General features: G+C 40.9%; 1 protein-coding gene across 1 annotated transcript in view; it reads right to left on the bottom strand.

Moving 5' to 3' along the window:
- Positions 1-13,835, bottom strand: part of CPXM2 (carboxypeptidase X, M14 family member 2) — a 152,501-nt gene that overhangs the window by 3,639 nt on the left and 135,027 nt on the right. Inside the window, exons 12-13 of the mRNA XM_019556202.1 lie at positions 9,572-9,711; positions 7,874-7,973 (exon numbers count right to left, since the gene is read on the bottom strand). Of these exons, the coding sequence (XP_019411747.1) occupies positions 7,874-7,973; positions 9,572-9,711 (240 nt within the window). The remainder of the gene's footprint in view (positions 1-7,873; positions 7,974-9,571; positions 9,712-13,835) is intronic.

The raw sequence follows: 13,835 nt of genomic DNA, 5'->3' as shown, positions 1-13,835 counted from the left end.
GGATTCTTAGTTTGTAATATTTTATATATAACTTCAGCACAACATCTCCTATATGAAAAGTTATTCTAACACCAATGACAAATCACATTATAATTACTGGGTGAGTTTTGCTAAAGTACAAGAAAATCTGGATGAAAAGGGTGCATTTTAAAGATGATGACATTGGCTGTGCTGATGCCAGGCTACTACATACTTTGACTTTTAGATCTCTGTAGTAAAAATGTGTTTAGAGGTTGAATAAGAAATGTTTCATGCTTAAAAATAGCAGATTAGCAAAAAAAGAGCACTAAAACCCTGATACTAATACCCCGGTGTTACAACCTCTGAGGGTGCATCTGCACGAGTCACTAACTGCACAGTAGCCTAATAATACTGTGCAGTAGCACATCACAGCACATACAGTGCTAATATGCTACTGCACAGTATTATTAGGCTACTGCACAGTAGCATTGCTAAAAAGACGTTTGCTGGTATTACTGCACAGTAACTTTGGTTATTGCACGTCTATTTAGTACTTGATTATATAAGTACTACATTTAAATGCGCAGTAACCACTGTGCATTAATGAACATGTAGATGTGTGCTGTGTGCAAGTGTAAAAGGATGTATAACTGGCACCCCTAATCAGGTTATTTCATAAATACCAAAAAATGTACATAATTTTCTGCTGCCCAATTTTACATGGCTTAGAAAGCATGGCCTCCATGATCTCCATTGCCATGTGGTAACCAGGTGGTGCAGGGGTGGCTCGTTGGGCAAGATGAGCTCACCTACAGGCTCATGGTCACTGACAATGAGACCAATCTGGTCAAGGCAGTCCATGATACCAAGTTTGTTGGCATCTACTGTGTGGCATACAAGTTCCATCTTATAGTCAGGGATGCCTTGGAGGGGCACAGAGCTGCCAGTGAGGGCACTGTCACAGCCAGTCAGCTCACTTCAAAATGCAGGAAGGTAGCAGGCTACTTCCACTGGAGCATCAAGGGAGGCAAGATGCTGCAGGACAAACAGGTAGAGCTGAGCATCCCACAGCACAAAATCATGCAGGATGTGGAAACTCGGTGGAACTCCACATACCTGCTGCTCAAAATGTTGGTGGAGCAACAGAAGGCCATCCATGAGATGGCCTTGCTTGGGGAGATTGGGATCAGCAGCCCCCTGAACAGAGCTGAGTGGGGTACCCTCTCCCAGATCTTGGTGGTCCTCAAGCCCTTCCTCAAGGCCACCAAGACCCTTAGTGCTGGCGATGCCTTCCTCAGCCAGGTGATCCCCCTAGTGTAGGAGCTTCAGAACCAAATGGAGAAGTTCCAGGGGATCAATGTTCCTGGCTGGGGCAAGCTGCTGTCACCAGAGGTGCAGGCACTGGTGAAGCAGCTGAAGGAGGGCATCATGAAATGGCTGGACCCATTGCAGTGTGCAGTGTGCAACCCAAGGGTGAAGGGGAATGTGTGCACCAACAAAACCCTAGATCATTGGACAGGGGTGCTGGTGAACCAGGTCAGGAAGGCAGAAGAGTAGAAGCAGGGGGACATGGAAGAGGGGGATCTGCTGTCCCATGCCAGTACTCCATTCACCAGCCAGTCTCCCCCACAACAGGTGTTGCCAATTTGGGCCAAGGGCATGGCTTTCATGTTGGGGTCCAGAGGCACCAGATCCCAACATTGGGCAGGTAGCGCCAAGGCCTCAGTGGCTACCTATCTCATTGAGGACATGGAGCCAATACTCTGTGACCCACTTAGCCTACTGGGTAAGCTACAACCAGATGTAATAGGATCTGGCCACGGTTGCCCAGGAACACCTGTCCTCCACCAACCAGTGTTCTGAGCGAGATGGTGTTCAGCATTGCTGGGGATGTAATGACATCCTACCACACCTGCTTGGATCCTGCTTTGGTGGAGCAGCTGGTGTTCCACAAGGTGAACCTCCCACTGCTGGGGTTCCCCAAGCTCCACCTGTAGACCAAGTGAATGCTACCCTTTCCTTGTTGAATTGTTTTTAAAACCATTTAATACCCCACTCTCAGAGCTGGAGGTGGCACTCTGCATCACCAGCCAGCAGGGGAAGAGCATCTCCCTGCTGAGCTCCCATGCCAGGAAGAACTTGGAGGTATGGGCTGGGGCTATGGGAAGGAGGCCCCAAGTCCTTGGCATGACCTAGAACTGCACCCTTACAGAGCTGGGAGGCCTGGTGGGACTGCCGGTGGCACAGCAGCCCCCAAGAAATGCCAAGACCACAAACCTCCCTGGTGAAAAGCAGGGGAGGCACCTGAAAACCTCCAGCCACCACATGCATGTACAGTCCTGGCTAGGGAAAGCCCAGACCTATAAGCTTTTTGAGAGGCCTGAGGCTTGCTGGTTGCAGTGGAGTTGTGAGGCTCCAGGTAAGCTTAGCTGTCTGGGATGCCATCTGCAAGGCATGGGACTCAGTGCAGGGAAGGTATGGAGCTGCAGAACAGATGTCACTCCTAGACATCAGGGACCTAGATGGGCAGCCTCCTGCCTAGGTAACCTCTAAATTGGTTTTTCATCAAGGCATGGCAGAAAAAAGAGGGGTAAGTGGTTGGCCCAGAAACAAGTGGGTGGGCCAAGATCTTACCAGCACTGGGAAGGTCCCCTGTTACAGGCTAACATCCCTGCTGCATTCATCCTGCTCTGCCTTAACACACACAAGGAAGACAGGGTTCTTTGGGTCAATATTATATCTTTTAGTAGAGCAACTGAATAGTCTACTAAATAGTTGCAGAAATATATCTTAGCAAGCTTTCAGGTTGAAAAACCCTTCATCAGGCTGAGGAAGCATCTGCAGTTATTGTGTGTGCTGTTTTTGGATGAAAGGAATAATAAAGAAACCAGAGGCTGGCATGCAGGCAAGAAAGCCAGTCTATGGAAATGTAAATGGCCACGGAAATGTAAATGGAGGCATCAGGGGGTGAGAGACAGGCTGGAGGAGTGGTGGGAGGGGGATGTAGCAGGTAAAAGTGGAGAGGTACCTGGAGAGTCAGATGTCAGGCAGTTTATTGTGTGTCATAAATTCAGTGTCTATATTGAATCCATGAGTTTCTGTATCTAGGAGGCTGAGGAAGTGAAGTTCGTAGGCCCATCTGTGAAAAGTGTTTTGTAAATTCCTTTTGAGGATCAAGACTGAGAGATTGGAGAGAGAGTGGTTTTCTTGTGAGAAATTTGTCCCCATAGGTAGTTGGGTATTCTTGTTTGTAATAGATTTCCTTTGTGCATTCATTCTGGTGTGCAGTTGCTTTTGGGTGTCTCTGGTGTATTTTCCGTCAGGGCACCTGGAGCACTGGATGAGTTATATAATGTTTCTGGAGGTGCAGGTGTAAGATCCAGGAATGGTAATGGTTCTGTTGTGGGGTGTTCTTCCATCCAGGAAGAGCACACACCAACTGCAGATCCTTCCTCAGCCTGAGGAAGGGTTTTTAAACCCAAAAGCTTGCTAAGATACATGTCTCCAACTACTCAGTTGGTTTAATAAAAGATATCAGACTGACCCAAATTACTTTGTCTGCAGATGTCCTTAGACCAACACGACTACAATCTACACACACCTCATAATACGCACAAGTGTCACAAGTTTTGCTTTGAACAGTTTGAGGTTCAGTCTCACAGAAACCCCTGTGCTTATTTCTTTGAAACTTGCCAGGCTTCATGGCCTAAGAAGGGGCTACCATCCCTGCTGTTTTCATCCTGCTCTGCCTTAACACACACACACACGTGACACAAGTTTTGCTTTGTATAGTTTGAGATTCAGTCTCACAGAAACCCCTGCACCTATCTCCTTGAAACTTGGCAGGATTCATGCACTCAGAAGGGGCTACCATATCTTCTGTTTTCATCATAATCAGCCCCACAATGACAAGGTATTTTAGTGATAGCCCATTAAGTCTATGGCTGAATCTCCAAATCAGTGTTGAAATTCCAAAACAGATTCAGCCGAATTGAATCAGGACAGTAATCCAAAACACCAAAGCAAATCACTGTCCCTCTGAAATGGACAAATCCAAACTGAAACACAGCTGTTTCACATAGCCCTAATAAGCATCTCTGACAAATGAAAAAACAGGTGTCCAAATGTGTGTGCTCATCCAATTTATGAACTTATTTCCAAGGGTCATCTTAGAAAACATATTTCACATGTAACCATAATACTATGTTATTATTCTAACTCAATCAATAGTTGCATCTGCATCAAAAGAACATGTGACCATCTCTTCAAGCTCTCTCTCACAAAATCAATAATTTCAATTAGCTTATTTGTGCTATCAGCAGAGTATCACCAATTTCTGTTTCCCACTAAATACTTTCCCCTGAAGGTAAAAGCTAACAAAAGTACTATCTATACTACTGAAGGAAAAAGGGACATTTCTGAAACAAGCAAATGTTAATAGAAAGACATTACTGTACTGTAGACACAATTCTGATCTGCATAACCAAGTACTTGTCTGCACTTACATGACAGAAATAGCAGATAATTTAAATAGGTAATAGCAAAAATTAGGTAGATTATGAAGGTTGCTTACATTATTTTCACATTTACACAAAGTTTGAATCAATGCAACTCCCTTGTTTCAGTGGAGATATCCTGTTCTGAATAGATATAAATTAGAGACAAATGCATTCCCATAGTGATATTTTAGCCTTTTCCTCTTCAATTTTATGTCTTTTCTAGCTTAGTAGCTATACCATAAAATTTCCAATTTCAAAGACTAATGACCAACACACCTTTATCTATGTAATATAAAGGAAGATAGAACTTTTATGTCCCCATCTATAAAGCAAATCCTCTAAAGAGTATCAATTTTTACATTTCACATTAAATGAAAAAGAATAAAACTTTCTGTTTTTATTATTAATAATTACAGATGAACCTGAGCCACAAAGTTAATTTAGAACTGGATCTGAAAATGTAAAAAATTTCATGAATATTCACAAGATGGAGTCCAAGGTCTTTTGCAGTCCCATCATTTTGCATTCAACGTGGACTTTTTTCCACATGCACGCACATTCGCAATTTCCCTAAATCATCCATTTTTCTCTTGTGTGGCATCCAATGTAACCCAGTATAGTGAGAGACAGGATTAATCATCCATTGCATTTATTCAGTTCCCACCAGAGTAATTCAGTAATTCAGTTACAAAAGAAATACAACCTACAGTTTATGGCAGCATTCCAGGATATTGAAAAAACAGCTGATTATTTTCATTCCCACTTTCATTTCCCAGTGGCCCCATTTATGGAATATTTAAGAAAGAGTTATAATTGTCTTATTAAACATTTGTAATTCAATGTTTTCTCTCAGAACAGAGATACAGTAAAAAAGAACTAAAACTAATAATAAATAAGCTACATTTTCTGAGATTTATTAATGAGTTCTATATCAGTTCAAGTAGTAGTTATCTGAAATTCAGAACTCACTTATCTAGAACTGCAGAGCTAGAGATATAAGTTACACATAAACCGGTTTAAGTGATCAGAAACTGGTTTAAACCTGTAACAGAACAGAAGTTTAATGCACATAAACCGGTTTCAAAATGGCTGAAACTGGTTTAAGATAAACCTGGTTGAAGGTAGTATCAGATTTAATTGATTTGGGTCAAACCAATTTTTGAAACTTCTGTCCCAGATCCCTTCCTGGTTCAAGTTAAATCAGAGTCCCCCAGCATTCCAGCATGCTTTCCAACCCTGGCTGCGCTGTGCAGAGAGCAGGATGGCCCCACCCCTCTGCCCCTAGCTAGAGCAGTGAGAGCTGGCTGACAGGGTTGGGGGGAAACAAGCCTGGTTGGGGATGCAACCCAATCTACAAGGGGGTGGGGGGAGGAACTGCCCCCCCCAGCAAACCCCAGCTGGGATCTGGGGCCAGGGAGGGGGGTTAAACACCCTTTCCCCTACTCAAACTTACTGCTGGCTGCAACTGTGGACTACAAATCCCAGAGGCACCTGTAATCAGGAAGAAGAAATTATGGGCAACCCTGCAGAGTCCTGCTACTGTAATTCTGGACTGCAAATCCCAGAGGCTTTGTAGGCAGCAGGAAGAGGAAGTGAATGGACAGCCAGAGAACCATGCTCTATTGTTCCCCAGCTTCTGGCCTGAGCCACTGCAGGCATGTGGCTGCATTTCCTGAATCAAAGATAAATGTCTGTTCACTTCTGTTTCATTTTAATCTGTTCATTTTAGACTAACCTGCAAAGACTGAATTAATTTAGCCTCTGGGCTTTTTGACTGTCTGTAGATAGCCCTGGAGTTCATTCTATAGCCCTACCTTAGCTAACTGTGTCAAAGCAGGTCATACATTCATTGATGGGAGAACCAGCATAAAAAATAATTGTTTTCCCACAATCTGATATTAAACCATCCCTTGAATATGTAGCCATCTTATGTTTACATTGATCATAAGTTACAACCTCCAGAGTTGGCAATTCTGAGCCTTATAGAACCCTATAAATATTGGTTTACTGTTGTTCTTTGTAAGCAGTACATGCTTCAGCACACTATTTCCATTTAAAATCTAAAATTGATCTTTCCTCTTTATAAAAATGGCTCATAGGTAACAAAATCGCAGCTTGCTCTTCTGACATCTCTTCATGGGTGATTAGCCATCAGACTTATCTCAACATAACCAAAATATGTCTCTCAATCTTTTCCACCCTCACAACTTCTTCCTCAGGCCCCTTACATTAGCCCACCCAACCTATTATCTTTTATACAGTATCAGTATGTCACCTTCCACCCCTGCTCTGACAGCCTTCCTCATCCACTTGTTAAATTTTTGACCAGTCACTTCTTTGATTTCTCCCAGTAAAATCCCTCACATTGCATAGGCATATACACAGGCACTTTGTTGTCCTCTTTCAATTCTTGATAAATTTGTCATCTGTTGCAATATAGAAGTCCTGAATAACTGATGGGTACTTGTGGTAAGATCATCCCCTGTCACACTAGTAAGTAGCTTATTAGAGGTTCTTCATCTCCCATCCCTAGAGAATCTCATCCCTAGGGATTCTTCATCTCTTTGTGTATTCTTCAGTAGTCTCTCATCTCAGACAGCAACCTCCCAAATAGAGGGGCGTTTTGATAAATTCTTGTACAGCATGTAGCATAAAGGTGTCTTTGACTGTGTCTAGGACTGTGGTCTCAACATCATCATTAGTATCACCATGTCCTAGATATAATTTCTAGGCCTCTGGGAGGCCTCTGAATGGCTCTGCATGTATTCAGCATCTGCTGGCCCAGATCTGATTACATGCATAATAAAAACAGCTAGTATAATTTCATGAACTTTCTTTTATCATTATAAATCTACAGCAATAAAAATTTACCCCATTTCCACTGGGTCCCACTGAACTATTTTATAATTTCTTTATGCACTGGATTTTCCATCAAGAATGAAATGTGGAACTGTAAAACTCCTAAAAGTACAGAATTCCTCCTTTTCTGGATGTTTATTCAAACCAAGTTTTCATATTCCTCAAGACATTAATGACCATGGAAGGACCGTTTATGCAACAAGGGATTATCATAATGTTGTTAATGGGGGCTATAATGATTATAGACTAGATAGTGACAGCTTTTACTCAAGTCCTTTACACTAACAATATTGTACACTGAAAGGACATATTCATAAACTTTCTTTCTGGAATACAAATCTAGAAGCTTCTCCACAAAGGTCCTAGAAGCTTCTCCATGAAATGTGCCCTAGAAATATATTTCTCTTCCCAAACCAAGGAAACGGAGCCACAATTCTTTAGCTTGTTCACACAGTACTTTCTGTCCTTTACTCAGAAAAGCTTGTAAAATTATGATCTAGCCTTATGCTTGTTTAAAATATATCCATTTCTTTGTATAAATGCATTTTTTTTACCTGTGCGAATGTCATGGTTAACACCTTCCACTGAAATAATGGCATTTGGAATTCCTTTCCCATGTGAATCTCTTACAAGTCCTTTGATGCCCCGATGAACCTATTAATGGAGTGAATAAAAATGAAAAGCAAGTTTGACTTAAAATTATGCCACTTTTGCAGAAAAAAATTAGTTGTTAACTTATTCATGACCAACTTTCTATTTGCCTAAATATTTTGGATGAAATCTATCACCATATTTAAGAAATTAATTTATCTAAAAAATGTTAAATCTTGGGTTAGATACTTCTCCTGATTTGAGCATGCTACAAAAGGTACAAAGGCACTTTCTCAAACAGGTATGTTGACTGGGACAGCTATTTTGGCCATCTCTATTCTACCTTCCTGCCAACTCTGGAGCTCTCACCAAGGAACAAGGTCTGCCAACACACTGCCGTCCTTCTTGAGCTGAAACCTAGCAACTAAACAAAACTGGCTTAGAAGGATAATTAGTGCATGTCCCAGTGCCATTCTCAGACTTTGTTTCTGGGGGAGCCTGAAAGCAGTGTTGGGGTAGGACCTTTCTAAATCGTCTATTCCACTTAAATACTATGCTTAGGCTTGGAAGGGGTGACAGTGAGTTGGCTGCTCCCATTTCTCAGTGGTGGCATCAGGTTCAGTACAGAGACAATTTAAAGGCAGCCATTTCTGTATCTTGGTCAAAACTAACATAGTTTTGAAATATCACTATTAACACTAAATCAACCTTCCAGCCATCAGTCACCTTTGAATCAACTTACAATTTTAGAACGCCTGTAGCTATGAATTTAAGACAGAGCCAGATAAAATAACTAAAAGTAGCAAGTAGAATGGTTTTCCATCCAATTGTTTTTATCAAGTCTTGCACTCTTGTAAAATCTTAACAAGCTTCATTATTTTGTTCACTAAAACTAAAATAATCTGCTCTAAATAATCTGCCAGTGTTTTTTGAAGGGTAGGGTTTCTATCGTTAATGCCAAAAAATCATACCATTTTCATAATTTAAAACACAGATCATAATTGAAACCTTTCTGTGAAAGAATCAGCCACCACACAGGTTGAAATAAAACATGTTAGTCCAGTGAGATCACAAGGGCTGTGTGGAGGACTGGAAAACTTTGGATAAGAAAATGTATTCATGTTTTTCAATGTTCTAAATGATGCTTAGTTCTCTAAGTATATGTGCGATGTCGCTCATGTTCTCATTAGCAGAAGCACCCAAGTTTAAAGGTCAAAACTGGACATTGTCATTACAAAGGAAGATAATTTTAAAGTGCAGATATTCACAACAGTCAAGGGGGCTTAGACAAGTATTTTCCACTAGACCCGAAGGAGGATAAATAAATTAATCGGAAATATGTATATAAATAATCAAATTAACGGAAAATATTTGTATACCGACTGGAGGATAACCAGTTGCAAGCTGTAAGACAGGGACACTGGGGAACTTTGTTACCACACCTCCCTCAGCAGAATCATGCAGTAGATGGGGTTTTTTAATAACCTAAGGAGCGGCAACAATCTAGAAGTTTAGTAGGTACCTCTGCAAATTGTGACCGTAAGCCTAGTAGAGAAAAATACAGTGGGCCATAGTAACATCAGGTAAAACCATATTTTTATTTAGACCACATTCAAAGCAAAGTATTGTCTGAAATGGCAAGATACTATTCTCTTTAATACCTGTTCCATAAAAACAATCAGGGATTCACGGTTGTTTTCCCATTCTTCAGGTAATTCACTTTCATGAGGATACTTATCACAGCCCACATAGATTGATAACTCAAAGCAGTTTGTGTGCAGGTAACTAAAGTCATTTATACCTGTCAAGGCAAAGGAATAGACACCATGTTATAAGCATAAAATCTTCCCCCTCTTTAAGCTGAATAGACTTGAGGATTTTTAAGCGAAGAGCAGAACTGCTTAGTCTTATAGAGCGAACATGTGTATATTTGAATTTTGTCAAGAGGACAATTTTGTCAAAAATACCATCAGTATTTTATTTCAATTGGTTCATGTAACTGTGTGACCTGAAATAACAACATAGTTATGTATCTAACAAAGCAAAGCCAGAACAGCTCCAAATAGGTAGGTGAAACTTGATAAAAATATTTTGCAAGTAAAGGGGTATATGACCAAAAAAGCTTGAAAAGCCAGTGCCCTAGAACTGTGACAACCCAGCTGCTGCATTACAAGTGGGATTCCTCAATATCAGTGTGGGTGGGATACAATTGACTAATTTTTACACAGTTCCAAAATTCAAATGTCTTGGGCTCTTAAGTGTGATCCCGGAATTCCACTCTGCTCAAGCCTCTAAAAAACAGTTAATGCAAAAAGTGGATAGGTCCTCTTCTTGTGCCAGCTTTTATTCATCTTATTCTTACAGGTAAGATGATGGCACGTTCCAAAGGTAGGCAAGTTAAAAAATTTTCAAGGACTTGAGTAGGGCAGAATAGAATCACACTTAGGCATATAAACCTATTTAGGCACCTAATAGGTGAAGCAAGATATACCCCTAAGCATGTTCAGTAACTTTGTAGGTATTAACATTAAAAGCAGATGTGTGGTAGTGCAAATTTATGTTTTTTGCACAGGTAGTAAATATGAAATACCACACTTACTCAAATATAAGATGAACCTGACTATGAGATGACCCCCCTAAGTAATTAGATTTTAGATACAGAAAATTTATAAATCTGTTATAATTTTCCAGGCATATAATTTAATTACTGGAGATTTACCTTGAATTTATCCCCCTCCAACTGTTAGAGTAGGGAAAATTAATTTGGGGGGGGTCAGGTTGTTCCCTTGACCTGTGTCCCCCCGCTTCTTCCCTCTGCAGCCCATTCCTCATCCTTACTGTCAGAATCTCCTCTCCTTGACTACATGGAAGTAAGGATCCAAGCTGAAAACACCGACTTCAAAATACATATGCCTGTGGTAACTTGCATATAAGCAAATTACTGTGGGTTCTCATACACTTAGATCATCCAGAATCGATGCATTTTACTTTTCATGAAGTTGCTGCAAGTCTGAGCATAAGTGCTTCATAAACATACTTTCAAGCAGCACTTTTGTATCTACTTTATACATGGTATAAATGATGCACAATATTAGGTCAAAGCCAAAAGGCTAGTGCTTTTCCACATAGTTCATTGGACTAAGCCTCATCAGAGTCAACAGCATTTCAAGCTATGGTGACCCCATTGCTCAGCACTTCTCAGTGTGTGTGTGTGTGTGTGTGTACGTGCACACGTGTGTGTGTGTGTGTGTGTGTGTGTGTGTCCAGAAAAGATCCATGTGCTAATTAGCGCCCCCACTCATGACTGGAACCAAGTGTTCTCGTCACAAACCCTGGGATCCTTCACAAACCTATATGCAGATGAGGTGCCAGGCAACTTGATCTGGTTTGCCAGACATTTAAGGCTGGTGAAGAAACAGGAATCATTGGAAATGGGAAAGAAACATATAGCTCAGCTGTGGAAATGTAGAGGAAGTCGAAAAGTATTCCATGTAGTGGCTCACCATGAGGCTCACCATGATGTGAAAAAGCTCTGAGGCGGACTGAGCACAATGGGCACTACCATATATCTTACTCAGAAGAGCTGTACTACCCTACCATTGTGGCAGAGTCCCATCAGTGTCTTGGCCCTTTGCCTAAGATCAATCATTTTTGGCACAAAGGGGTGGGTATCAGGTCTGGCTCTGGCCCTCCTGGTGCTGGCCTGGCATTGTAGTACCTCCAGGTCTGGTGCCAGGTCCTCTCAGGAGAATAATTGCCAGTTTTTTTCAGGGCCACACAGTCAAAAAAGAAAGGTTCCCATTAGAATGTAATGTTGCATTTCTGGCACAAAGGGGAAGGTGTTGGGTCTTGCTCTGACCTTCCCAGTGCTGGCCTTGTCTTGCAGTACCTCCAGGCCCAGTGCCCGTTCCCTCCTGGAGAAGCAACTGCCCTTTTTTTTTTTTTTTTTTTTTTAAGGGCAACACACACATCCACAAAAATAGGCTCCTATCAGTATGTTTGTCCAAATATGGGCCATGTGTTTTATAGTCATACTTTGTGTTGGCTGCATTTGATCAACTTCATAGTTAGTTTCCATTACTGAGTGCATGCTGCTTCTGGCAGCAGTTTAATGATAGACAATCTGTTTAATGAGGTTTTCTTGTATGCAAATGTAAGGTGAGGAGCTTTTCTTCACATGCTGACTGCAGGGGGAAAATTGTTTTACATTTGAATATATTCAGTAAATGATAAATAGAATATATAAGAGTTGAGGCAATAGAGATTTTGACAAATTGTGTAGTGGACTATCAGTCTGTAAGTCATGGGAAGACCTAGCCCATGACAAAAGGCAGTGAACAGCAAGAGCCATCATCTTTTTGTGTTTAGTTGTTCAGGGATTTGAGCAGGTTCACACACACATACCTACTAAGTGGGGAAGAATCTGGTGCTGTGTCCTATGTCGGGCTCAGCAGGAAAAAAGGGAAAAAAAAGAGGAATATTTTTATTAGAGATATGTCCTAACCAAAACTCAGGAACTCCTTGCCTCTGAACTTTGATGAAGCTCCTGTTGAAGCCCACACTTCAAAGCTAGCTCTGATCTCCATAACTAGCCAGTCTAAAACCCTAGATTCTAGTACCCTGAGCACCAGAGAAAATTGTATTTAAATCCAGATCTCTGATTTCTCTCCATTTTCTGCACATCTCCACTGATTCTTGCAAGCATCTCCCTCCACGGAATTTCATTTATCTGTGTTCTCCACACTAATATACATGCCATGAGGCAATGGCTGAGTGTAGCAGGATAGGAGGAATGAAGTTGCATTTCTCATCATCCAGTAAAATTTATCATTAAAAATGTTTTATGCCTAAGAGCAAAACTGCTTATTAATTATCATTAATTGCTTTCTTTTCTAAAGGCAGAGATTAGCAGGAATTATAATCATCCAATATATCTGATGGCAGAGAATAGAAAAATTTAGTCCAATCCAATTACCATACAGCAGCAGTCAAGTATTTAATGAGCCCTCAGTGCCTTCTGCATGCAGAGTAGGAGGATTATATAACACAGATGTTAAATTTTAATCTGTTTGTTGATGGGGAAAGATTAATATATGAGACTATGGCATATGCTGCTCTGCATAAACCTATTTCCTTTCCATTTGAGAAACAGTCACAAATATTTTCTCCTCACATACTGTATTTCATCCTGGCTAATCTATGGTGAAATGTTTTGTATTACACAGTAATTGCTCTGTTTTAACAAGTCTACTTAGATAATGGCTTAAGTTGCCAAAAGCAACTATTCATATATTGTCTGAAAACCCAAATCCAACATTAAAAACACTGGAACTAAAAAAATTAGATCCGTATGCTGTCTGGCTTACACAAGGCTCATCTGATGTCTAGATGCTGTATAGAGACTAGCTGAAGAGAGCATTTCATTTCAGCCTATATGGCAGGGATTACCGTAGTTACATAGTAAAGGAACTCCTTGTTATTGGATATCTGCAGAAGGTGTTTTGAATGAGCAGACTGCTTCAAGGGTGGATTGGGAGAAGGAATGAACAACTTTGAGTTCAGCTATTTTGGGCTAAAGAGAAGCAGCCTCTAGATAATATGCTGGGATGTCACCCAGGGGACAGAGGTTAGTTAAACAGCCACGCAAGAAAAGTATCAGTGCTGTACAGCAGGGATAAAAGGGGCAAAGTTGAGTGTATGACCTGAGCAGAAATATGTGACTCTAAAGAGCTGCTATTACAAACATGCATGCCAGTCACTTGCCACAAATTAGTATTCACAGTTTCAGAGCTGAATTTAACTCAGGGTATCTGCTTTTATTAATTTGGAAAAATAATATTTAGGGTTTGCGATTTCCTTTTGCATTTGCGATTCTATGTACAGGAATGTAGGATATGAAAGTCAATATTTCCTAATGCTCACAAG

Source organism: Crocodylus porosus, unplaced genomic scaffold, assembly GCF_001723895.1.
Source record: "Crocodylus porosus isolate Cpor-Errol unplaced genomic scaffold, CroPor_comp1, whole genome shotgun sequence".
NCBI classification, from domain to species: Eukaryota; Metazoa; Chordata; order Crocodylia; family Crocodylidae; genus Crocodylus; species Crocodylus porosus.
Note: the sequence above shows the minus strand (reverse complement) of the source record. Positions and strands in the feature narration are given on the sequence as shown.